The sequence below is a fragment of the Acipenser ruthenus genome, chromosome 28 (genome assembly GCF_902713425.1).
Source record: "Acipenser ruthenus chromosome 28, fAciRut3.2 maternal haplotype, whole genome shotgun sequence".
In the NCBI taxonomy this organism is placed as follows: domain Eukaryota; kingdom Metazoa; phylum Chordata; class Actinopteri; order Acipenseriformes; family Acipenseridae; genus Acipenser; species Acipenser ruthenus.
The window spans coordinates 20,504,228-20,529,640 of NC_081216.1; the positions used below are offsets into that span (position 1 = coordinate 20,504,228).

The 25,413-nt window shown below is 36.8% G+C and overlaps 2 protein-coding genes across 2 annotated transcripts in view; both read right to left on the reverse strand.

The window, feature by feature from the left end:
* Positions 1-478: 478 nt before the first annotated feature.
* On the reverse strand, positions 479-6,787 carry LOC117434822 (lymphatic vessel endothelial hyaluronic acid receptor 1-like). The gene is made up of 6 exons (XM_034057486.3): positions 6,576-6,787; positions 5,472-5,643; positions 3,420-3,559; positions 2,556-2,909; positions 1,943-2,021; positions 479-1,493 (listed from the first exon to the last, which is right to left on the reverse strand). Exons 1-6 carry the CDS (start codon positions 6,655-6,657, stop codon positions 1,301-1,303), a joined length of 1,020 nt encoding a protein of 339 aa, XP_033913377.3. The 5' UTR covers positions 6,658-6,787; the 3' UTR covers positions 479-1,300.
* Positions 6,788-7,586: 799 nt separating this feature from the next.
* Positions 7,587-25,413, reverse strand: part of LOC117434454 (microtubule-associated protein futsch-like) — a 43,758-nt gene continuing 25,931 nt past the window's right edge. The window contains exons 25-43 of the mRNA XM_059003227.1: positions 23,179-23,282; positions 21,728-21,792; positions 21,129-21,302; positions 20,350-20,427; positions 19,805-19,854; positions 19,135-19,191; positions 18,239-18,811; positions 17,351-17,429; positions 16,442-16,568; positions 15,979-16,009; positions 14,989-15,147; positions 14,306-14,437; positions 14,034-14,181; positions 13,583-13,632; positions 13,041-13,148; positions 12,385-12,449; positions 10,847-10,966; positions 9,914-10,066; positions 7,587-8,611 (exon numbers count right to left, since the gene is read on the reverse strand). Coding sequence (XP_058859210.1) covers positions 8,365-8,611; positions 9,914-10,066; positions 10,847-10,966; positions 12,385-12,449; positions 13,041-13,148; positions 13,583-13,632; positions 14,034-14,181; positions 14,306-14,437; positions 14,989-15,147; positions 15,979-16,009; positions 16,442-16,568; positions 17,351-17,429; positions 18,239-18,811; positions 19,135-19,191; positions 19,805-19,854; positions 20,350-20,427; positions 21,129-21,302; positions 21,728-21,792; positions 23,179-23,282 — 2,520 coding nt within the window. The 3' untranslated portion in view covers positions 7,587-8,364. The remainder of the gene's footprint in view (positions 8,612-9,913; positions 10,067-10,846; positions 10,967-12,384; positions 12,450-13,040; positions 13,149-13,582; positions 13,633-14,033; positions 14,182-14,305; positions 14,438-14,988; positions 15,148-15,978; positions 16,010-16,441; positions 16,569-17,350; positions 17,430-18,238; positions 18,812-19,134; positions 19,192-19,804; positions 19,855-20,349; positions 20,428-21,128; positions 21,303-21,727; positions 21,793-23,178; positions 23,283-25,413) is intronic.

The window sequence follows — 25,413 nt, forward strand, 5'->3', positions numbered from 1 at the left end:
CACAGAGGATAGACTAAAGTACAGGATTATTGGTTGGACTGCATGTTAAACACCAAAAACGAAAACAGTTAAAACGATGCATACAGTTGTTTACATAACTAAAACCGTGTATAAAAACAGGCCGACGTAACACGTACTCGTATGACCGTAGGTCCTATTCTTACCTATTACTCGTTTCATGGTTTAAAATGCCCAGCAATATCGTCCTCTCGCAGCTCTTATACTAAGTACGGCTATTTTGTTGCTTAGCAGTCCAAATCACCATCGTCTAGGGTTCAGTGTTTTGACGCTGCTTGATGACGCCACCTACGTAGGTTTCATAGTTGTGCAAAAACAAACAAAGAAAACCAAGGTAACAAAAATGGGTTGGAAAAAAAAATCTGACTAACGTATGTTTGCCCTCCCCACACACATTTTTGTGTTTTTTGTTTTTGCACACGCTACATGATTTCATTTTACTAAAAGATAATTAGAAAACAAACTTCTTTAATAATAATAAACTGTTTTATTGAGTATATTTCACAATAACAAGTATATATACAGAGCAAATACTTGTGCTGTAAGGTTTTAAAATAAGAACATGGCAGCACAAACTATACAATATGCTATAATCCATTTATACATTGGTATACTGTATACAGTGTTATGATTAAAAACTGAGTAAAGAGAGGGTATATAAAAACAAAAATGCTCTTAATATGTAAAATGACCCTTTTAAGGAAAAGGGTAATTTATGAAACAGTTCCTGAGTGTGAAGGCTTCCTGTTTTTATGTACTTTTTCTGTTAGGAAGAGCTTTAAATACAAGTTTTATCACTCTTTGAAAACATGCTGCTAACTGCAATAGACGGTTATGACCTCTGCTATCGTTTCCTGCCGTTTACAACCACAACGTTTAAGCATTTTTTCAGTTGGCTGACTTGGTTAAAAAACAAACAAACAAAAGAAAAACACTTCACCACCATTCTCCATTAAAATTGTATTCATATACAAAAAAAAAAATTAAATGAAAGGTAAACAAAAAAATGTGTTTTATGCAAAAACTGCATTTGTCAAAACCTTGATACATTTCATGTACTTTTCCATTTGAGCTACTGAAAATGTAAAGCTGTGAGGTTAAATGTATTGAATAAACAGCTGTGAGATTATCATGAAAGTAATAATTGAGAGTTACACACAAATCTAATGTTGACAAAATATTAACATTTCAAATGCAAACTTAGAAATGAAGTATAAAAAATACATTAAAATAAAACACGATAACATGTAAAAACTGTATCTGACGATGTGTAACATCTCCTTCAATCCTGTGCGTTTGTTTCACGAGGAACTGTCAAGGTTATGTCTTTGGCACTATTGCTGTCTTTGAGATTTTCAGCATGCTCCTGGTGTTCTGTCTGTTCTTGTTCTTGTTCATTCTCCTCAACTAGGTTAAGTTTCAAGAGTTTGGTTTCAATGCTTTCCTTTTGCGCTATTGGATGTGTTTTCTTATACCTTTAAATTAAAACATTGATATAAATTGATTTAGATACAATACTGTCAGAACAGTCTGTCTATAAAAAAGGAAAATTCAAGGTTTCAGTAAACTGACAATAGTTACTGCTGTGGGTTGAGACCTAAAATCATACTGTTCAAATATTTATATATATATATATATATATATATATATATATATATATATATATATATATATATATATATATATATATATATATGGGGATAAGTATCACCCTAAACTCTATCACATTTAAACAGAGTACTTGTAGTTTAATTCAAGTTTTGAAACATTGTTAGTTTATATTCCTTTTAGAAATAACTGGCAGAACAGTGCAACAGAGAAAACTATTTACACTGTATTTGATACAGTATTGATGCCCTTTCATCATATCCTGACAGCAAGTAATATACTTTAGCCCTAGCACAGAAATAAACTGAGCACCTACTGTTTGAAATAGCAGACCCCGGCAGTCAAAGCTGTTAAGAAGAATACGATAGCAAGAACAAGTAATGCAGTCGATAAAGCTGAAAATGAGAAAACATAACAGTATTAAATGCACATCAGTTACTTTTTAATCTGGATATTTTAAATAACTGTATTTACATTGTATTTCAATAAAGAAATAAAAAACGATTGTCCACAACATTTAAAACAATAAAATCAGCCAATAACATTCAAAAGGACAGTTCATCCAAGTAGCATGTGTCAAGAGGAAAACTTATCTTAGCATTTATTTTATATATATATATATATATATATATATATATATATATATATATATATATATATATATATATATATATATATATACAGTATATATACACACACAGAGAGCAAATACCTGTGCTCCCTTGAGAAAGATATGTACAACATATCAAAACTTTGGGCAGCTGGCTCTTTGAGCTAAAATATTTATATCTTTAAAGACAAAATGTTTGGATAAGTACATTAGTCCATCCATAAACATGAGTATTATAAAAAGAAAAAAAAAACATTTGTATTATGGATATACTCTCATCCATAACAAAGTAGCACATACAAGATAAACAAAGCCATACCTCCAAACTGAGTTACTGTACTCTGTACAGATGTGTCTGCATTTCCATTGGGGTCCATTGGTTCAAAGTGGTCAGATGTACTAGTGGTCAGTGATGACCAAGACTGTGCATTAGTTGCTTGTGGTGACGAAGGATGTGCATTAGTGGTCAGTGATGATGAAGACTGTGCATTAGTGGTCTGTGATTGCGGAGACTGTGTTACAGGAATAGCACTTCTGTTCACCATCAGTTTTGTAGAGGTAGCCAATGGAGACTTCAAAGTTAGTGATGTTTTCTCTTCTCTTAATTCTGTTGTTATCGTAGGGGAAGGTGCTGTGGTGTGCATTATGGGTGCACAAGAGTTTGTCATTGTATCTGTTTAAAATATACAATTCTGTTAAAAGCTGTAAACTTAACATACTGACTACATAAAAAACTGTGTTTTTCCATAGTATATCTACATATACATGTGCTGCACTGTATAAGCCCTGTGTCTTAAGTACTTAATCAGTATTATGCTTTTGGTTTATGTATATTCATATTCTTTCTGTACAGGCTGGTGTAACTGTGTTGTGTTTTAATATAACTCATATTACCATCAATAGACAATTGGGTGCATTTTATATAAATGACAAATGAGTCGACTGGTTGAAGGCAATCTTCGTGAGAAAGACTTTTTGCTGAAACATCTGTCATTTAATTTATTACGTTTCTTTTAGTATTTTTAAATGTAGCACTATTAAGTGGATAAATATCTAAACGGCAGTGGATCTAAATAGAACCTATTTAAATCTCTATTCATTTTTAGGGTGTTGCGATTTGATTGGAGCGGGGGGGGGGCACTACATTGCTCATTATAACTGTAACTTCATCTGCAGTAAATACCTGTTGAATTGAAGCAGTAGGCATCAAATGGTTGTGCTAATGACACATGCCAATCTAATACTCCAGTCTTATTTTTACCACATTGGGGAAGAGGTTTTATTCGAGAGACTACAACCACATTTTCAACAGTCCAGCCATACCTGCAACAAATCAAAATGACACATTTATTGTAAAGTGAAAAAGACTTTACAGAACATACAATAATGAAATAGAAATAAGTGATTGCAGTTGCCATGGCATCAAAAGCCTATAAGTGCCTCCACTGTTTGTTTTGAAACACATTTTCCCTTGACAAAGGTATGTTAAACATACCGAAACGTTGGGAAGTTGGCTCTTTTGAGCAAAAAATAAATATACTGTGTATAACAGTCGGCTAGAGCTGAAATACAAGATTTTTTGTGCGCTATGAGGTCTAAAAGTTTGGTGTTAATTTTATGTCTTTGGTAAGTCGGCTGTGTGGTCCAGTGGTTAAAGACCCGGGCTTGTAACTAGGAGGTCCCTGGTTCAAATCACCTCTCAGCTACTGACTCATTGTGTGACCTTGAGCAAGTCACTAAAACTCGTTGTGCTTTGTTTTTTGGGCGAGATGTAATTGTAAGTGACTGCAGCTGATGCATAGTTCACACACCCTAGTCACCTTGAATAAAAGCGTCTGCTAAATAAACAAATAATATGTGACTGGCTATACAGTTTAAATGCTTTTGCTGTGTGAAGGTTTGCTTTTAAGTAGCTATTTCTGATATAGCGTAAATGTAATGCTATCAAATAAGATGGCTAAATACGGAAATGTTTATGATTAATCCTCTTCATAGAGCATAAATGCTATTATGAATAAGATTACCAAATTACTTATCCGTAAGGTGTATGATTGACTGTGGGTAATCTTGCATATATGATATTGCTGTTTAAAATGAAGACATCTAAAGTACCTGGAACAAAGAAACAATTAATAGGTTGCACAGTGTGTTTTGCACTAATTTGTTTCTTTTGTATTTCAGAATATTGTCACTTTTGTTTCTACGTGTTTGCTTTTTGATTTGTTTCTTTGTGCAGCTTAATTTGTGTGTTTTATTTATTTGCACTAATTTTGGTTTGATTTCTGCACAATTTAATGCTATTTAATAAAATACTCAACTGCTGTGAATGTAGTCACTATTAGTGTTCAAAACTGCGTTGTTGTAAACCTACCTATACAGTTCCACTGTACAGCTTTTCTTAACAGTTAAAGCAACTGCCAGTCTATCTTGAGGAGCCTGATGTTCCTGATGTAACATTTTACTAATAAAATACTTACTGCTGTTTGTCCCACTTACTAATTTATGTAAAACCTGTCCCTTGGGTACACTCTGTTTAACTGACAGACATATTTCTGTGTTTTGTCATGCCTATTTACTTCCTGGGTCTTGAGAAATCATGGAATATAGTAACCTTTGGCTCCGCCCCATTAAGGCAGGAAAGATCTACTCTCCCATCTGGCAAGTTATTTCAGCCTTTCTGAGATAAAGTTGGAGACTGCATCCATCCAGACCAGTAACATTTCATGAATGTATTTCACTGCCAGCAGATATTTGCTATTGTTACTGGTTGGGAAACCAACTTATTGCTGCTCTTTCAATTTTTTATTTTTTTTATGCACCTTAATAATGGACATTCTATTTGTCACTTTTAAAGTGATTTTGCTAAAGATCATGCAACCCTTTTCAGCGTCTTGTTCGAGTTCTGTTTATTTAAAACCTTGATTACTGCACTTCTAGATCTATTGCTCCTTTTATGCACTGGACTTGCCTGACCTAAGCACCATGTTACTGGAAGCTAATGCATGCTCCCTGCACTATTACACTTGTAAATATAACGTGTTGTAATCTTAACTTGTTGCAATGTATTTTAGTAATATTTGCACTTACTGCAAACTACACTATTTAATATTGAAAAGCATTGTAACCCTTTACTGCCCTGTAACGCCTGTAAGTCGCCTCGGATAAAGGCATTTGCCAAATAAATTAATAATACAGAATCCTTTTTTTTTTTTTTTTTTTTTTTAAATATACTTACCGGCATGTTTCAAAGCCATGTTTGGAAGCCTTCTTGACGTGATCTTTTGTCGCCAAAGTAACTCCTAAGGACTGACATGCAAACTTAGCATAGGTTGCATTGAGTTTGTGATCTTTTCCTAACGATACCAAGAACACACCTGAAATTCTGCAGTTAGTAAAGACAACTAGATCTAGAAAGAAAACAAAAAACATGTTAAGGGTGAACTTAAACTGTCAATGTAAAATCTTAAACTTAAATGAGTGTTTAAATTATATGAATTAAAATATATAGAAACTTATTGCTAGACTACTCAGCTATAGCTTTGTGGGGTGTAATAATAGGTACAATTACAGTATCTTGTAGAAAACCATCAATGATGTTAGGATGTACTTTGTTAAAAACAAAATGTATCTGTAGGGTTTAATTGGGCACCATCAAATGTGTTTTATATTTTAACAAATTCATCTTAATCTTATAATATACCATTTTCTGGGGTTTGAAAATTAGCTGATTTAAAAACATTTTGTATCCTTACAATAATTAGACATGGACAAAGCAAAAATCATTGTACATATTTAATAGGATATTAAACTTAAAAAAAAAAAGCTTTCAAGAGGGTCCCTTATTACCACAGGTGCTGCGAATGATAATACAGTTGAATGCAAGAATAAATAAAATAATAAGAAATAAACTATTCCCTACACCTGTCATTTTGAACTCTGCGTCAGCTTAATTTTCAATTATTATTCTATACATCAATTCAAATACAGCGGCGCCCAAATCTTTTGACTCTGACTGACTGACATTATGAAGTGAAAAATGAATGTCAGAGATACAATTTCGACAGCAAGATAAGAGAATAGAACAATTTCCCTTTGTAGCTCAATATGCATTTTATTAAATTGCGCGTCTTTATATTTTTGCTTGCAGTTGGTCTACTGTGTTATAGTACCACTTCATTCTAATAAGCAAGGTTTGCACCAGATGAGTGTAAAAATGTGATGAAACTACAATGACAACAATAAAGAATATTAAAAAGTGTACTATAAAAGATGAAAACAAACATTTTTGAAACTACAAATATGTGTTTGCAAAGATTAAATATAATTAAAGTGGTCATACCGTTTGTATTGATTGGGTTCTGTAGCAGGACTGAGATAACCAACGCAAAAAAGAGAAAAAGAATCAGCCAAACTTTTGCCATAGCTGGTGACTGATAGTTAAAATCTTCTTATTTCCAAAAACCAAACCAAACCCCCAAAAACAGTATGAAGAAATAATAAAAGCTCACTGCAGGTCCATGGCCAAAACCATTCATAGAATGAAAATGTTGCACTGGGTTGCCTATTGCCTTAGTCAAGGTCACGGTTTTAGAAAAAGGAAATAGGAAGCACAAAGTTCCTGTTGGTTGGTGAAAAAAAAATGATGGATGTCAGATTCCAAACGTCACATGTATAGATTAGAAGTCTGAACTGGAGTCCAACTTCATTGGGCTGTCAATATATCTGAATAAATATGTGGGACAGAAAAGATGTGTTCCATACAGGACCCCTCTCAAAAAGCCATCAGTCAAGTAATGCATTTGGTATTGCCTTACCTTCTGCCTTTTTAATCCACTGGGTCACTTTACACTGGAGATATCTGTCAACAGGCCCCTTCTCAAGGGCTTGGCTACTTAAAAATGTAACCGTACTTTAGATTTCATTAGTGATTTCCTGTTCAAATTAAAAACGCTGGATCCGATGAAAGATAACTCGCTGCTAAGGAAAAGACCTTAATGAAATGAGCAATTACTGCCACATTTCACACACTGTGGTAGACCTGATCGATGAATAGACAGACAGACATACAGACAGGTAGGCCAATTCATAAATTAATAAATATATTCAACAAGTTGCAAGCCAGAGATGAAACAAAGCCCCTGATATTCTCTTTCAAGTACAAACAAAGCTCTTAGTTTTTGAAATCTGACTATTGTGCAGTATACAAATGCATGTTGGTAGGAATTCAGGTTTTACAGTTGATGCTAGCTTGCCAGACAGTTTTCTATATCCTTCATGTGTAGTTTGTTCTTTACATTTTTAGCCATACAAAATAATTGCAGTAAGAAGCTCAAGGAATTGCTTAAGAAAATAGGTTTTAAGGCATCTTTATTTCAAGACTCAAGTATGTGGCACTATACAGTACAATGGTAGCACACATGTGCAAAGTTTTACAATGATATAAAAAAAATTAAATATTATCATGCTAATCAAAAATAGTGCTCCTTTATAATCAACACCTTCTACTGATAAAACCAGTGCTGTGAATAAATCCAAACAGTGTATTCCTACTACAAAAATATTGCACTTTAAAAACTACTTCTGTAATTGAAATATCCTGCTGTAAATGTGCTTATCTTTGAACTATAACTCTGCTTAAATACATAATATAGAATATTGTATCTAACAAAGTAACATTTTACCTCTCTGAAAGTTTTAAAAAAAAAATACTTCAATACATCACTGCCTTGAAACTCAGTCCTTATCTAACCTGAGACAGCTGATCATGAATTTGGGTTCTCTCTGTCCAACAATATTTCTAGACAACCCTACTTCTTTGACCAAAACAAGGCAACAGTTTTAGACACCTGATAACAAGCAGTGATTTAAAAAAAAAGTCTTTAAACATTGAGGGAGTCTTCAAAATATCTATCAAAAGCTCTGGGTACATTCCTCATTAGGTTCGTCCGTCCGCCCCAGTAAACCTGTGTAATTGATCAGGGTACTGAATAAGCAGCTTCTTCATATTTTATTATTTTTATCATTACTGTGATTGGTATTATACTACAGTACCCATTTGGATAGCTAAACCCATCTTCTTGATGTTTGTTACAGTGCGTGTGCAAAAGCTTATGAATGAGACTTCTGTGTTATTCTGGTGTGGGGTTCTTGTGCTGCAGTCCTACATTCCACCCAAAATACTGCTTTTTGCCGGAGCACGCGCTCTTTCCAGGAGACGTGTCAGCCACTTCAGTGCTGGAGTTATTATAGGATGTGAAAATGCTAACGACGAAAGCCAGGATCACCACAACAGCTGCAATAATCCAGACCAAGCGATGCTGTCTGAAAACCTTTGGACACAGTCTGTCAATATAATTCACAGCTTCTTCAAATTTGCTGTAAAATAAACAGAGTGAATACAGTTTACTGTAAGCATACATGTTCTATAGCAGGGTGCACTATAACATGATTGCAGCTAATATACAAATTGCATACATTTTCCGTGCTATGCACATTCTTTCACTATATAGGTCTCACATGTGTATTTTTGATAGAAACCTGTTTTAGCAAACATGTATTTGTAAGTGATCAGGTGCTGTTCGGGGGACAGGAGCCAGGGCTCCTCCCTAGTTTCATTAGCAATCTACCAATTAAACCTCCCTATTTAAGCCCAATCTTTATCTTGCATTTTCATTTTCCTCCATCCTTCCCTCCTCCTCCAAAACGCAGCGCAACGGTCTCTGCAACGGTCTCCCTTTGAGGGCAAGTGACGTTTACTCCCCAACCATAGGCTCAGCCGAGCTGACCTCGTACTCAGCCAGGAAGGGTCTCCGAGAGCCAGAGAGGACCCCCGACCAAATCTATTTTAACAATCTCTCTATTCCAAGTTCCCCCTGGGGCAGCATACATGCTCCCAGCTTTGGAGGCCGATTGGTTCGATCTCACCTCCATGAGGGCGGCTCTCCACTAGCCAAGGGGAAAGCATGTCATCATCCTGAAGTCACAAGCACATAATTATTATTTCAAATCCCAGGGCTTACTTCACACAGCCCTTGCTCGTGTTCCGTGAACTTGGAATAGAGAGATTGTTAAAATAGATTTGGTCGGGGGTCCTCTCTGGCTCTCGGAGACCCTTCCTGGCTGAGTACGAGGTCAGCTCGGCTGAGCCTATGGTTGGGGAGTAAACGTCACTTGCCCTCAAAGGGAGACCGTTGCAGAGATAGCGCTGCGTTTTGGAGGAGGAGGGAAGGATGGAGGAAAATGAAAATGCAAGTTAAAGATTGGGCTTAAATAGGGAGGTTTAATTGGTAGATTGCTAATGATACTAGGGAGGCGCCCTGGCTCCTGTCCCCCGAACAGCACCTGAGGTTACAGTTGACAGGAAAGAAGCCAGTGAATAGGCTGGGGACAATTTCACCCTCCAGGTGAAATGACCCAGGAAACATGGCTTGAAAACAGATTTCATCAACGTTGTGTAGTACCAGATAGCATGTTTTAAAATGAAAATGCATGTTTGCTAAAACCAGTTGGGTGTTGAAGGAGTATACAAGAAGTTTGCCAATGGGTATTCTTTTTACTGTGTGGGGGATACTGTAACTGCATCAATGCATTTTATTGTACTTTTCATTAATTTATGAAGAATCATCCAAACATGGCTCTGAATGGGAAGACAGTACTATATTCACATTAAGGTCGTACCTGCTCTTTTTATTTTCTATTTCCTTTTCCATTTGTGTTTCCATTTCCAATTCTTTTTCCTTTTCCTCTGCTTCTTTTTGACTTTCATCTGTTTTCTCCTCCTCTTCCTTCACTTCCTGTAGTTCTTTACTTCTCTTTAATCCTTCTTGGTACCTGAGTTTAAATCAAAATTTACATGCAGCGTTTCACATTTTATACAGCCCTGACAAGAATCTGTAAAGCTCTATTTAAATAAAACAACTACATATATGGCCAGCACTTGCTATTTCTAATCAAAACTAGGTATGCAAGTAACTGTGACAGAACAGCAAGTGATCAATTAACTAATTGATTGGCCACGTTCTCACATGGTGACTTTGTAGTCCAGGGCAGGGAATTAACCTCTTTCCTGCAAAACACCAATCAACACCACAATACACATTTAACAGTTTAATCAAAATTAGACAAGCGGCTCCCACAACAGCTAATAAAATGTCATCATAATCAATTGAAAAAGCAGGTCACTGTGACTTACATTCATAGTTTTAAGAATAATTTAAATTGTAACATATCTATCTATCAGCATATCTATGTTCAGCCATGGTCTTTTGACTCTAGCTTACAACCACTAGACAAGAAACCTATCAAAAATAAAAAACAATGTCATATATATTATCATAAAGAGAGATGGTGTGAACGTATGTAAGCTTATTTCATGAAAATCCTAAGAAAAACTCATAAGCTCAGTACTTTTATGAAATGTTGGGTTTGGATCTGTTGACAATTCATTTCCTATGCAAGATATTTGACTCACCATTTGCCACGTATTATTGTAAAATAATGAAAGCACATTTAGACGCCAAAAAACAGAGAACAGCTGATATAAAAGATAACCGATGCATTATTTGTGTTCTGCTGTGCCTTTGTTCAGATTTCATGAAGAAACCTCCTTACCCTTTATTGTAGGCGTCTTCCTCAATCTTGGCTTTTATCTCCGACCTGATTTCATCCCGGCTGCTTGGAGGTGGGGCAGGAACAGGAGCTGCATTTTCCTGGTCCCGACTTGCTTTTCCACTATATTGTTTAAACAGGAAAAGAAAGTTACATCTCTTAATTAGAGATAGTGTCCTATTCACATGTTTAGGTAGCTATGCCAAGCAAGAGCAAAATCATTTTTTCCACCACTTGTTGTGTTCTGTTGAAAACAGGACATTTGGAAGAACAATATATACTCTTGAAGTAGTGCATCAAAAGCACTTCAAATGAAAGCGGAAATATACCCTGTACAAATGTACAACCCCCCCCTCCAAAAAAACAAAGAACATTCTTACTGTATTTTAATCATTAATTTGTTTGACTTAAGTTAAATAATCCCCTAACCAAATGTTGAAGTCTGTTTCACTTCAAGCTTTGAGTTATATATCATAGGTTCATATCATTACAGTTAATGTGTTAAGTACACATCTCTACAATGCATACAGCAGTGTTCTATATATAACAGAAATACAATTCTTAAATCAGGGACATACTTACAATGATACAACAGTATAATGATGAACAATCTCTCAAGTACCACACTTAAAAACCCTGTGTTTATATTAAAGCACCCACCCCTGTATTCTCAGAAAGCAACTTCCTCCAAACATCCTGTCGCAGTGGAATATTTGTCTTGAAAGAAAATCTGAACTTGTCAATATTTTTTCAATATATAGCCATTGCTCAGGGTGATCTGACCCAGCCATTCAAGAAAACTATACCGTGTTTTTATAAATGCTGCAAAGTCTTAGTATGAGATAGGAGGCTGTGTGGTCCAGTGGTTAAAGAACAAGGCTTGTAACCAGCATGTCCCCGGTTCAAATCCCACCTCAGCTACTGACTCAATGTGTGACCCTGTGCAAGTCACTTAACCTCCTTGTGCTCTGTCTTTCGGGTGAGACGTAGTTGTAAGTGACTCTGCAGCTGATGCATAGTTCACACACCCTAGTCTCTGTAAGTTTCCTTGGATAAAGGCATCTGCTAAATAAACAACTAATAATAATAATGACTCTGGTTAAAATGGAAAGCGTAGTGCTCAAGCAAGTATAGGAGACTGGAAAATACTGATATTTTACATCCTCTAAAGCAATTTGTAAAAGTGGCTAAATTTGATGGCATACAGTACAGATGGTTGAGTGCAGTAACTTGGTACTGTAATCATATGCTTACCACTGACAAGACTGTAGTTCAGAAACCAAATCCTTGGCAGTTATGAATGAATATTTTTCCCCATGTTATATAATCTGGGGAATAATTGGTGCTCCTAAGAACATTCACTCACATTTCAGCAATAGGGATCATTTCAATAATGAGAAGTATGCCATTGTTGTGATGATTTAATTAGTGTACTTCATATGAATCCTCTAGGAACAATGGCATTTTTCCTTTTGTGTTTTATTCATATTTATGGCATTCAACCGATACATTTTCAAGCAGTCCTTTTAAACACTACTTACTTCTCAGTTATAGGGGGTTGCACTGGGCTTGTAGGTGCACTTGTTCTCCCACTGTTCACCTCACACTGGAAAATACAAAAGCAACTGTTTTGAGTACATTTTTTTTTAAACTATAATAACACCAAACTTCAATAAAAATGGGCGCACAGCTCTGGATAGTCTCATCCATTAACCTGTCACATACAATCCATCACCATGGTTACACATAGTAATGATCTCTATGTAACTTGTAATACTGACAGCATAACTCCCTTCATGCATGGCGTCCTCACATGGGGACATTAAGAAACTCTCTTCTAGTCTTTATATGGGGACATATGGAAGACGCAAATCCATGAGGACCTCCTATGAGGATGCAATGTTTTCCCCATATAAGGAAAGGAAAAAAATTTAATTGAATAAAAACATGAAAACTTTATTAAGAAACTACTTTTTTTCAGCTATTTTCATGCATGAATGGATTAAAAGGTTTTAAAGTCCTTATTATTTTATTGTCAGTGAGTAGCCCAAGGCACTCCACAGCGGCTCCAGCATTCTCCATATCTACAGACACATCCAATACGGCATGAAGAAGTGAACTGAGCAATGTGAATGAACCTGAACCACAGAATCAGTGGAATAAACCCTAAAGAAACGCTCTGCTCTCCCGTACATACCAATGGAGGTAATGACGTGTTGGTCACAGCTCCGGGGGACTGGTTAGGAATATTCAACAAGCTGAATTTCGGGACCACAGCAACACTGACCCTTCTGCGGGGCAAGGCCTGGGAAAAGACGACAGCGCTTAATAATTCTCTTCCTATGAAGAATTTAATTAATGAACAGTTCCATTATATCTTATATTAATTAACAGTTTTTTTCTTGCTACTGAATATTAATAAACTACACTAGACTACAGTTAAAAAAAAGCCAGCAAGATCAGTTTTGCATATCAATCTTTAAAGTCTTGTGAATAAGGCCCAATCTTTCAAATGGCTGCTAGGGCTATTAACACAAGCAGCAAACGATAGTCTATGGACTATAATCCAGCTCATCCACTGACAAGTCACTTGATTTGCTTCTATTACAGTCTAAACATGTCTAAACTGTGTAGAAGCACAATATATTGCACCACAGGCAGGGTATCTTGATTCAATCATTTCTAAAGTAAGAAACAGGACAGCATTGCTTTACAGTAATGTTTTGAGAGATGCCATACCTTTCCTAGGGTCAGAGACATAGATCTGGACGCACGAGGCACACCATCTTCTGTAATTTAGAAATAAAAAATGGAAAAAGTTGTTTTTTTGTGGGGGAATGACTTATACTGCATTCAGCTAAATATATACTCCCGCCACCCCCTTCACACCCTCCAACTCCATGCCTCACCTATTTAGTGCTTCGCTCTATATCAGTAAAAAACATTTTTTTCATTGGTAAGAGGTTTGTGATGTCACATTTATATGTAAACTTGAACAAGCACAGAAATGCCTATAGTTCACAAATACTATAAACAACCACTATTTTACTTTTGTGTTGATTAATGTACAAGAACTAGATATAAGTTAAGCAGAGTTTACTATATTGAGTTTGTTAAACCGATTTTCATTAGGCTTATTCATGTTTTGATGAATTAATTCCTCAAACCTTTAGTAGTTTCAGAATGTTACCTCCACTGTCAGCTGCTCCGTAACGACTTGAATTCTGGTTTGCCAGCTTTTTGTACTCAATAAGTTCTGCGTGATCCTTTTCATACGTTCTCTTCAAATTTTCCACATACTGCATCATCACTTCAGTAGCTTTTGACATCCGTTTTTCCTGAAATGCAAAAAATGAAGGTTATTATTTTTTTTTTTTAAATGAGATTTCCCAAAATCTCACATGCACTGTGCATAGACGTTGACTGATGTTGCAATAAACAGGTGAGTTTCAGAAGGCTTACCTGCCGTACGGCTCCAACCATTTCCGCTCGACTGGACAGCCGGGATGCTAGACGATGGAAGACTGCTATCGTCTCCAACAGCCTCTCATAGGATTCCCGTTGCTCACAGTTCTGCCATTGCAGGATTGAACCCTGCAAACGGTATGAACAGGCGTGAGCTCAGCATACTAAAAACAGTAACACAAAAATACTGTTTCGAACAGTCGTTCAAATAGCTTTGATCAGTGTTTCTTACAATACTGCATTTACAGTACAGGGTGGTGTCAGGTCATGGTCTTTATCATTTGAATGTCTGTTGACATTATAGTATTGCTGTCGTGTTAGTCACAATGAGGGATAACTTCATCAGCTGCGTTTTTTTCCATTAAAAATGTCAAAGGAAATCTACTACAACCATGCAGTCAAAGGTGGCAAATTAATTCAGCATGCCTGATTTATGATTTAAAAACTTTCAATGAATTAGAACCTACAGTAGATTCCGTTTAATTACAACACCCTTTTTACCAACATTTTATCAACAGGAATATACGGCACAGTATATTTCCTTGATTATCCGGTGTGCAACACGGAGCACTTATCAGTCCTTCATTGCACATGGAAGGAGGCACGTCTCACTCTTTGTGCTGGCATGGCAAGGCTAGTAGACTTTACACTGGGGTTATTAATGATGTGGATTTGAATACCCCAGGTTTCATGTGCACCTTAATGACTCCTTTGAAATCTTCCAGCTCCTTGTCAGTGTTGTCCTCAGTCTGGGCTCTCTCTCTCTCTGCTTGACGCAGTCTTGTTTCCAGAGTGTAGCTGTCGTTTCGAAAGGCCAGGGAGAGCTGGACAAAAGCATTCTGTTGGAGAACAAATGCTGTTTAACTGAGAGATGATCATAATCCATAGAGTAGGTGACCTGACGTGCGATCTTTGATAATACGTTTGCATGAATGTGTGAATTGGGTTGTAGAACGTGAAAAGGAAAGTTTAGTATTTCCATGCTCTTAAATTACATTCTATATAGGTATTTTAGATTACATGTATATTAAAACATCCATAACAAATTAACATAAAAATCCCACACAAACAAAAGTAATGTGATCAAGTTCTGAGCTCCTGTCCCTTTCCATTCATTTCTTAAATTTGAACCAGCTGCAGAAAGCTTTCAACATGCAATAGAAAGCTGGCGAAGCAACTTTCCTCGCAAATGTAATAGAAACAGGGAGCAACAGGTCAGCTTCCCTCTGCCTATCTGTGTATCCGTCTGTCTTCTGGGTCAGTCTGACAGAATGCCATTCTTTTCTAACTTAAAAACAAATAAACAATATCAACAGAATCCAATCCAATCCACTCTGTTGTTAGTATTTAGCTTCTCCAAGGAATTCTGATAACTTGTCTTGAGATTGAGAATTTAACCCAGCCACCCTGCTAAGGGTTTAAAGCCAAATGCTGACCTTTGAGTCAGTTCATAAACCTCCTCCAGGGAATAGGAGGATATGGATTGCACGCTGTCTCTTAAACTCAGTCCTACACAGTTTACATTTTCACATCACTTACAGGAAGCACAGTCCCTGAAATACAGACTTCCTCATGTGACTTCATTCTCAGTTACATGGCCCCAAGGTACAATTAAAAAGAATAAAGCAGACGTCAGTGACATGATGGACGAATGGAATATTGATACCAACCTCAACTTCCTTTTCTGTGAGGGGAGGAGCACTGCAATGAAATCAATAATATTAATTTAGATACAATAATATGTTTTGCTAAGAGACCTACATCGACAATCCTGTAGTGGCCAGCTCTTTTCACACAATTTTCGACAAACCAAGGTTCAAGTGCCTCCCTTAATAATAAAAAAAAAAAACTACTGAAACGATACAAACCCATACTTTACCGTTGTGCGTTCTTGAACAAAGTAACCATACATACAACATTTCTGCAGACAACCTCTTCAGTTAAAGATTAAACGAAGGAGCCTAAAGACAACTTCAGAATCGAATCATACACATTTTTCTTTTGTTTTTTAACCATCTACAAAGATATTGTTAAAGACATTTTGAACAGTAAACAACATAGGTCTTCTGTTGGAGTAATAATGAAATTCGTTTAAAAAATGATCTGAACCCCCATGGTTACAATATTGCATACCTGCCAGGTAGGGATCTGAGAACTTTGAGTTTGCGAAGCATGACATCAGAAATGTTTGGCATGACATCAGATTTTTCTTTGGGTTCCTCTTCTATAGGCGGAGGAAGGGAAGGTAGAGGAGAGGGGCCTGCATGGATGGACCAGGGTTGGGGTCAATTCCTGTTTTCCAATTCAAAATCAATTCCCAATTCCCATTCCCTTTTAATCAATTCCAACACACCATTGATCAAAATGGCAATTAACAGTATTCTGTTAAAATGAGCTTTTCACAGTGGCAACAACTTCAATTGAAGTCCCTGTTAGTCAATTAAATTGGCTTCAAATGAAAGCAGTTGAACAAACACAACAATTATAATGTTGCTAAAATATAAATTCCAATTCCTTCGAAGGAATTGGAAACATATTTTAAAAAACAGGAATTGACCCCAACCCTGGTATGTATACAATCACTGTTTAACATAACAGCATGTTTATAACACATCAGTCCTTAAAATAATATAAGTTAACATGTTATGTATAAAGTGGCTCTCACTGTTATTAGAGATGTCATATCGTGCTGTTTGGGTTGCCCAAACTGTGCAAAATGATTTATTTTATAATAGGAGACGCCCTACATACAACGTGTGAACTTATTATAAATCACAAAAACAAAGACTGTTCTCAGGAACTGCTGTTAAACATAAACAGTGTTGTGTGTGCGTTCTATGCATGGGATGACATCAATACAGTACACGGAACACAATGTACTGGAATTGTGACAGATCCTTAGTGGTGATTGGTTAATTCCTTATACATGCTTCATAATTACAGTACAAATGTTTCTGGTAATGTCTTTATCAAAACAGAACGAAACAAGTTTTTATGTTGTCTCTGTATTGTTTAACGCGAATGACAAATTAACTGCTTTACCTCTTTCCTGTTCAGCTGTTTCACTGAGATCCGGCAACTTTAATCCAGCCATGGTTTGGTTTCGCAATAACTTATTTTCCTAAAAAAAACCAATACAACATATTTACCAGCTGAGCAAAGTGCCTGCTTACTGTTTGATGACATTAAAAGCCTCTTAAAGGAAAAGGTTATCTTATGATCAGAACAGAAACTCTATGGGCTGAAACACTGAAGTCAGTCCATTTTGAAAATTTTATGACATAAAATGATTTGCAGCTAGAAATAACCTTCAGAAGCGTCTCTTGTGCTATTCAGTACAGCCAAACTGTTCCACCAAAAACTGACTAGGGATCAGCTTTGAGAAGCACCCATCAAAATCTCACCCATCATCACATGAGGGTGTAGTAGCATGTTTACTACACTTCTGCTGCAGGAAGATTTGTATTACAGCACAGTTCCAGTGCGCGGCAGAAAAGACACACCTGTTTTTTTTAAAGCAGTGAAAGAACTAGGAACTGGTTCCCAGTTTGAGAAGTGAATTAACTTTAACATTGACTAGTTTTAACTAGTGACCTAATGTCCACATACAAGACACTAACTCCAAGAATTATATTAGTATGGAAATTAAAGATTTCAAAAAAGCTAGCAAAACTAATCTTTTGCAATATTCAATATAAAAACTTGGTAAAAATTACCTTAACTATACACCACAATTACTTATACCTTAATGTTAACTCACTTGTATCAATGATCTGAACCATGGGGCTACAAATTCATAGTTTTTTTGTAGGTAGGATCTTGCATGTTTAATGGAATCCTGACATTTTAATGTCAATGCAGTTACACGGTTTGTGCTGTGTGCGGAAATAAAACAATTCTCTATTTCAACACTGCCCCCTAGATGCTTACCTCTCTTAGCTTGACTAGTTTCTGCGTTTTGACCGGCTGCACGGGGAAGTCCTTGTACCCTGTAGATTTTAGCAGCTGACTACTGGATTTGTCATACAAAGTAAAACTCTCGTCAGTCATGGTGGGCAAATCCTGGGAGCTGTTTCTCAAGCTTGCCTGCTCCATGCCATCCCAGGACAGAGCTCTCATGAGAGCCGGGCCAGAGCCAAAGGATTTGAGTTCTGCTGTACAGGCGCCTGTGGGGTCCTTGTGGGCTTTAGTGGGGGCCTTCAAACCAGGGTTCACAACGCTGGCAGGAGATTTCTGTGGTTGTGCGTTCCCCGAGGGACAGTCCTTGTACTCTACAGATTTCTGGACCATGGCAGGGGACTCCTCTCCGATGTTTGTAACGAGTCCGAAGGAAAGCTTCCTGCTCTCAGTGTTTGGAGGGTCGATTCGGGGATCGCAGTTCTCTTTTTGTTCTGACAATGCTTCTTTGGAGTTTCCGTAGGAGCCATGCCGAGGTGAAAGCAATCCTTGAGAAATCTTCTGTTGCTCGTTGACTTGTCGATCCACCAGTCCCTTTCTGGGGCTCTGGAAAAAAAAAAACATAAATAATCAACTTAATAGCAAGTATATGAAAAATGAAAAAATAAAAAAGCTACAAAAATGTAACGTAAAGTGCTGCAAGAGATATTTGTAATGGTATGGCGGTGCCATATTTTGATTTAATCAATACCAAGGTATAGTTTACCTTCCCTTTAATTACAGTTTCACTGCTCTATAACTGCTCTGTGTGAATAATTTGGCAGAAGATAAACAGCAGTCTTGACACATGATTCATTTTTGGTGTACAGTTTCTACACAGCTGCGCAGGGCACAGTTATAACATCCAATGTAATTGAGAGAATTCTAACCTCAGTATCCAGCCCTATGCTGTCTGTCTGTCCTCTAGCACTGGGAACATCCAGATGCTGCAATGAAATAAATAGGAAAGGTACTATTTTAATACATAAGCATTACTGTGTGCGGCAGTGCAATATAGTACAATACATTTGAGGTTATTTTAGCCATATTGTCCTAGAAAAAACATAATGTAATTTCTTACATTAACTTTCTATAAACAGAGGAACGGTCTGTCTGTAGTTGTGGGATTTATAGTACTCAGGCATCAAGAAGTATGCCTATGTTATTTACTACTTTCTAGTGACTACATACACAAGCACTGCTGCAAACCCATATTTTTTTAATGCAAATATAGCATAGAATCAAACAATACATGGTAAATAATGAAAACAACAGTAATACTTACCTTATTAAATGCATTTAAACGTACATCCCCCCCTTTGGAGACCCCATTTTGTACACACCAAACGTCATTTAAGAACAGCCTGGTCAACTAAACTGATCTCCTACAACGCTGATTGGTTTACTGAACAATTCCCTAACCAGGGTGCTTATATTATCTTCAGCTGGCCAGTGTGACTCAGAGTCATCTGTTTTTTTTTTTGTTTTTTTTTATACACAATGCAACCGTGCTATATGAAAATAGGGAATGTGTGATTTACATAAAATTAGCATCAGTACCTGAGGCGTGGGTGAGGTCCCAGCTGAATTAACTGCAGTTCCATCTGAGGCTGGAAAGTAAAAACAAAATATATACTGCGTTTTAAAATGAAATTCAAAGAAAAAGCATACAAACATGTCTGAATACACTAATTATTACCTGTAAGATTTAGTCTACATTACCATTTACACAATATTTACAGATTAATGATCTGAAATATATTATGTACTCACTAAACAAACTCACTGTGAGCTCGCCAAACATGACAGATGCAACAAGAAGCATGGCACTGTAATATAAATGTATATGAAAGATACAGAGCATGAGGTATAACCTCACTGAATTCACGAAACTGAAACGATTATAATTAAGGCTGTAATTTTTTCATGGGGAACATGTACTTCTGTCAGATGTGCTGTGAATAAATACATCCCTAATCATAATAATAAAATAGTTACTTTTGGATGCATTTAAAAATCCATCTCTATTCAACAAAGCGTCCCCGACTACCCTGAAACATGGACCTCTATTCGAAACAAGATGCACTATCAGGGAAGAAGCCTACCAATCTGGGGGGGCTGAGTGAGGGAGCTGCTTCGTGAAGGCACTGGAGAGGACCTTGGAGTGAGATTAGGAGAGACACCTGCAGTGGAAACGAAAGGATAATCAATACATTATTAAATGACCATGCTATTAAACCACTCACTACAGGCATAAAATACGGTTTATCCTTCTTCTAAAGCAAGTCATTTATTTCCATAAATATATGAAATATATGAAATGTTCAGGGGCCATATCTCTATGCTGAAAAATATGAAATCTCTGAAATATGAAGCTGATGTGCTTAAAGAAAGAAGCTTTTCGAACACTTTCATTCACTCAACAAAGAGAAGGAACAGAAAAGTTGGCTTTAAGCCAACATGAACTGGGAGCCAAAGACACTCCATGTAGGGGCATGTACCAGATTTTCATGAAAGATAACTCAGGAAGTCAACAGAAATAAAACTAACAAGAATTAAAATAAATTAGGGGCTGGAATGTGTCTCGGTGATCTGTGAAGTAACTGAAAAGGAAAGAAGAGTTCCCAGCGAGAAGGTTATTACCAGTAACTTACCTTGCTGACAAGGTTTCAATATAGGGATAGACCAAAAACCATCAGAGACATTAAAAAAAAATCATGTTTACTCATTAAGATCCCCAGATGTACTGTTTCCTGTTTCTACTGACCCTGATCAACACTGAACTTGGACTATCTCAAGGTAAAATTAGACAGGCCAACATCAGCGCTGATCGGGGTTTCTGAAAGAAGGGTTTTGGAAAGTTGTTTAAGGTTTGGATTTGTACCTGTTGGAGAATCTGATAGGCTGCAGGTTGACCTTCGACCCCTCCGCATGAAGAATCGCTCACTGACCTTCTTTGCTTCCTCAAGCAGCTCCAGATTCTTCTTTGTGTCTTTGTCTGAGAGCTTAACATCTGGCAGCTGGTCTTTTACTAGGTCAATCACATGACCTGTGCTGTCTATGGGGATATACACAGAAGATTGTATTTATCTAAGCAGTTGCTGTTCCCCATCCCTAAGGAGCAGATACTGCACCACAGAGCATAACCATATCATTGTTTAGTTTAAACAATGTTCTGTACAAAAGAACACTAATAACCCGGGGTCTCACTGAGCATTTTAATAAGTCATCACAATAAGCATGCTCTTACTTTTGTTTTAAAACCTTATTCATATATCAAGGCTTGAATTTAAGTTTATTCTTTCTTAAATAGCAAAACTAACTCAAATTATTCTTCATGGAATTTCAAGCAGTACATGTACAACATTCATAGGTATAATTAGGCAAACGGTGTACAGAACTGTACTGTATTCTGCAAATTTAAATATTGCTTATATTTTGTGGGTTGTAAGGTCAAATTTAAATAAAAGTTTTTATTCATACCAACTGTGGTGATGGAGCTCGCCGAAGAAAAAGAACTCCGATGGCGATGTCTTGGGCTGTGGGGTCTGTTTAAATAAAATCAGAGATCTATCTATACACAAGTCCACTCACATGACATTGTGCACACCCTACCTGTGACACAGTTTTATTTTTACACTTTACATTTGTTGTCCTCACAGCTGGGATTACACAAGCAGTAGCAACTACACAAAGGTGTCTTTGGGAATAATAATATAGCGTCCCGGGTTACATTGTGTAATTGGAATGGCACAGCTCAAAGAATGATTTGGACAAAATTGTAAAGTGGAAGAATTTCGCAATCATATTGGGTCAGAAGACAAGATCACCAACACATTGCAGTGTATACACAACCCTGTAAATATGAAGTCCCTACCTCAAATAGTATCTGAGATACAACGCTTTGACAGTGCAGTGGTGGAAGCTTTGTAAGGTTACCGTCCCAAAAGGGGATCATAGTGGTGTACTGAATGTGAAGCTAGCATCTTAAAGTGTCTTTATCATCGGAAACCACATGAACCAAGTGAAGTCACATGATCACAATATGACAGCCATATTAGGGTCAAGGTACCATTACTTCTGCTTCTTTTACAGGGCCTAGAGCAGCTGTGGCAAAAATGTCTGATATTTTCTACAGTTTAAGAGAAAGTGTAACTATAGCATCTGTCTCTAATTATCTGCGCTCTCTGCCTTATCGGAGTTTAATGCAACCTTTTTAATACTAAAGATTTGGTTATACAAAATTCCTAACAAAATCATACATCATGGCTCTAGAATTTTACAGAATATACACAATACTGAAATGAGCAGCAATTAGCACAGCTGTGTGCTGTACTGTACAGCAATGCATGTTTTTAATGACAGCTTTGAATAGAAGTTAAAACCATGCACATATTTGGAAAAGATGAACTTCACCATAAACCTTCGTCAGTCCATTACAATAGAAAGGCACATGGCTTCACCAAGCTGTTATTCTTTGGAAACACTTTATGAAATTGAGTAAAGCACACTGTAATCATTAGCAATGCATCTTAATGCAATACCGATTCATGCCCCCCCCCCCCCCCCCCATTTTAAGGTAATTAAAGCCTGCAGGGTTAGACTACTAATAGGTGTTCTACAGGGTTAGACCACTAATAGGTGTTCTGTTTGCAATACTCTCTGAACACAATGTAACCTAAGGAATAATGTAGTATCTCATTTGTACAAATACTAAAAGAACCTATTACAGTTTTTTGGCAAACATTTTGGTTGGAACTCTTTATCAATAATTTCAGTGAGAAAGGAGTTTATCGAATCATTTGACTAGTTTCTTTTCATTTACTACTGTACATATGTTACCACAGAGTGCTTTACAGTATCTGAGTTTACTGAGATATTAATGAAAAGTACCTTCAGTCCCCTTTGACAGCAATGCAGGTGAATTTGCATACCTGCTCTGTGAAAGTGCATTAAGCTCCTGATCTGCAGTGACAGCTTCCCCAGGAAGGACAATAGAGGGGACACTGACCATTCTGGCTTCAACAGCTACAACCTGCTGGCAAAAGCACAAAACATACATTGGTAATGTGATGACATATTAAATCATTGGAGGTCACATCTGCATAAAAGTGAATGGACTTGAATTAAGGTTTTAGTTTGATAGTTCATACCCCTATTTTTTTTTACAGCCTAATCACTCAAGGCTTTTTTTTTTCTTAACAAGCCTTACCTTGACATGTGCATAGTCTCAGGGAAAGGAAGACAAACAAGTTAAATTCCAAAGGATGACATAAATATGCACTAACATCAGTGGGTAAGTGAAACTCTTTAAATGCCTATATATAAATCTCACTCTGGGGTACAAATTCCCTGCTGGGATATAACAGCTCTCTAGTGAAAATCCAAAGTCTTTACAGTTCTCATTCTACTCCTATTCAACCAGCACACTCACCACTTCTCAAAAGTGAATGAGCTATAGCATTTATTCCCTTTAGCCTGAGTAGGGAAAAAAGAGACCACAATGAACTGAACATATAAAGCTGCTGAGAAAATGGACTAAATTGCAGGAAACCAACCAACTAATGAATTGTAGACTACAGATGAATTTACAGATTAAAAATGCAGTTTAGATGCACTATGTACTGCAAATTAAACTGGATCTATAATTATAATTGTCTGTAGCTGAGCTTCAACTGAATTGCTCTGCAATCTTCTGTGTTGCAGTCTAACTCCCCTCTGTATTTAATGCACTTTCTCTGCCCCAGGGATTCTTCTACAGCTAGAAACACTCAATCGGAAGACATACAGCAGTACTATTAAAAAACGGGGATCTTATTATTGTATCAGGGATCAACGTTTTTGGAGATCTTCCAAATTATGCTCTTACCAGTTCTGCTGGATGACTAAATTAATAGGTCAATTTACTTCATTGACTTGGAACAACATCATGTTATCCGCTGAATATTCCGCTACAGAAAGAATTTCTCCAATGGGCAGAGACAGCTGAACTTCTGACCAGGGAAAGCTTTTCTCAGAAGAACAATTATACACAAAGAAAGGCTTACTAAAGTGCTTATAAAAATGCCATTAACAGTGTTTCTGAATTATGTACAGGCAAGGCAACTCACATTACAAGACTTCCATTTGAAATGGAAATCTTCACAAATAGGTGTTCCGATTTTAGAGTTCAAGCCGACAGAGACTGATCCTTTCATTAATGCTGTCTGGTTGTTATAAATCAAGGCTCTGTTTGGTAAAAACAGGTATTTTGTTTTTTTATAGTAGATTAAGTGGACACATATTAAAATGTACAGCATGTTAAAACATGATCTGGTTTAACTCGAACACTGTAACAATAAAACCGGAAAATCAGCACTCTTACCAAACTACCACATGAGTTTTTCTTTGTTTTAACCAATCGGACAACCTCTTCCCCTTTCATTAAAATATGATCATGTAACAGTTATGGACAGATTACTTAGTGGAAGATCCTAATCCCCTCCTGGTTATATCCCTGACCCTGGGCCAATCATTTTCCATTATAACCTTTAACTACAGGGGTTGTGGTGCAGCAAGCTAATTAACTAGAAACCCATGCATTCTCACGAGACATGGGTCTGAATCCATCTCAAGTCATAAGTGAGTGTGGTGGTCTCTGCCTAGCCTCCATTAGTCCATATCATAGAATAGTGGCACCCTTTGCATCAGAGAGCTCCAGGACTGTAGGGCAGGGGGGTGATCAGGTCAGGACTGAGGTGCGCTCAATAGGAAAGCTATGAATGGAGCTCTCATTGCACTCTGCCTTGTCCCTCACCTTTCATGAGCCACAGAACTGGGAAATAAGTAACAAAGGTGCTGTATGTTTCTTATTAAATCCTTCCACCCATAAAAGTGGGTATTACAGGGATACATGATAAATTGCAGGTAATTATAGCAATAATTACTCTCCTTCCCGTTATTCCTTAACTGCTTTAAATTAATGCTGTTTTTGTTTCTCTTCAACTGCTGTGGCTCTAGCCATAGGCAAACAATATTTGTGAAAAGTGATTTATGGACGCAAAGAGAACACTTCAAAGCTTTGAACCACAACATAGAGTTATCAAACAAAAATTGCCACTCAATAAAGGGACAGAAAACACTTAATAAAAAACACTATTTAGACTCTCATTACACAGTCATTTGAGTCA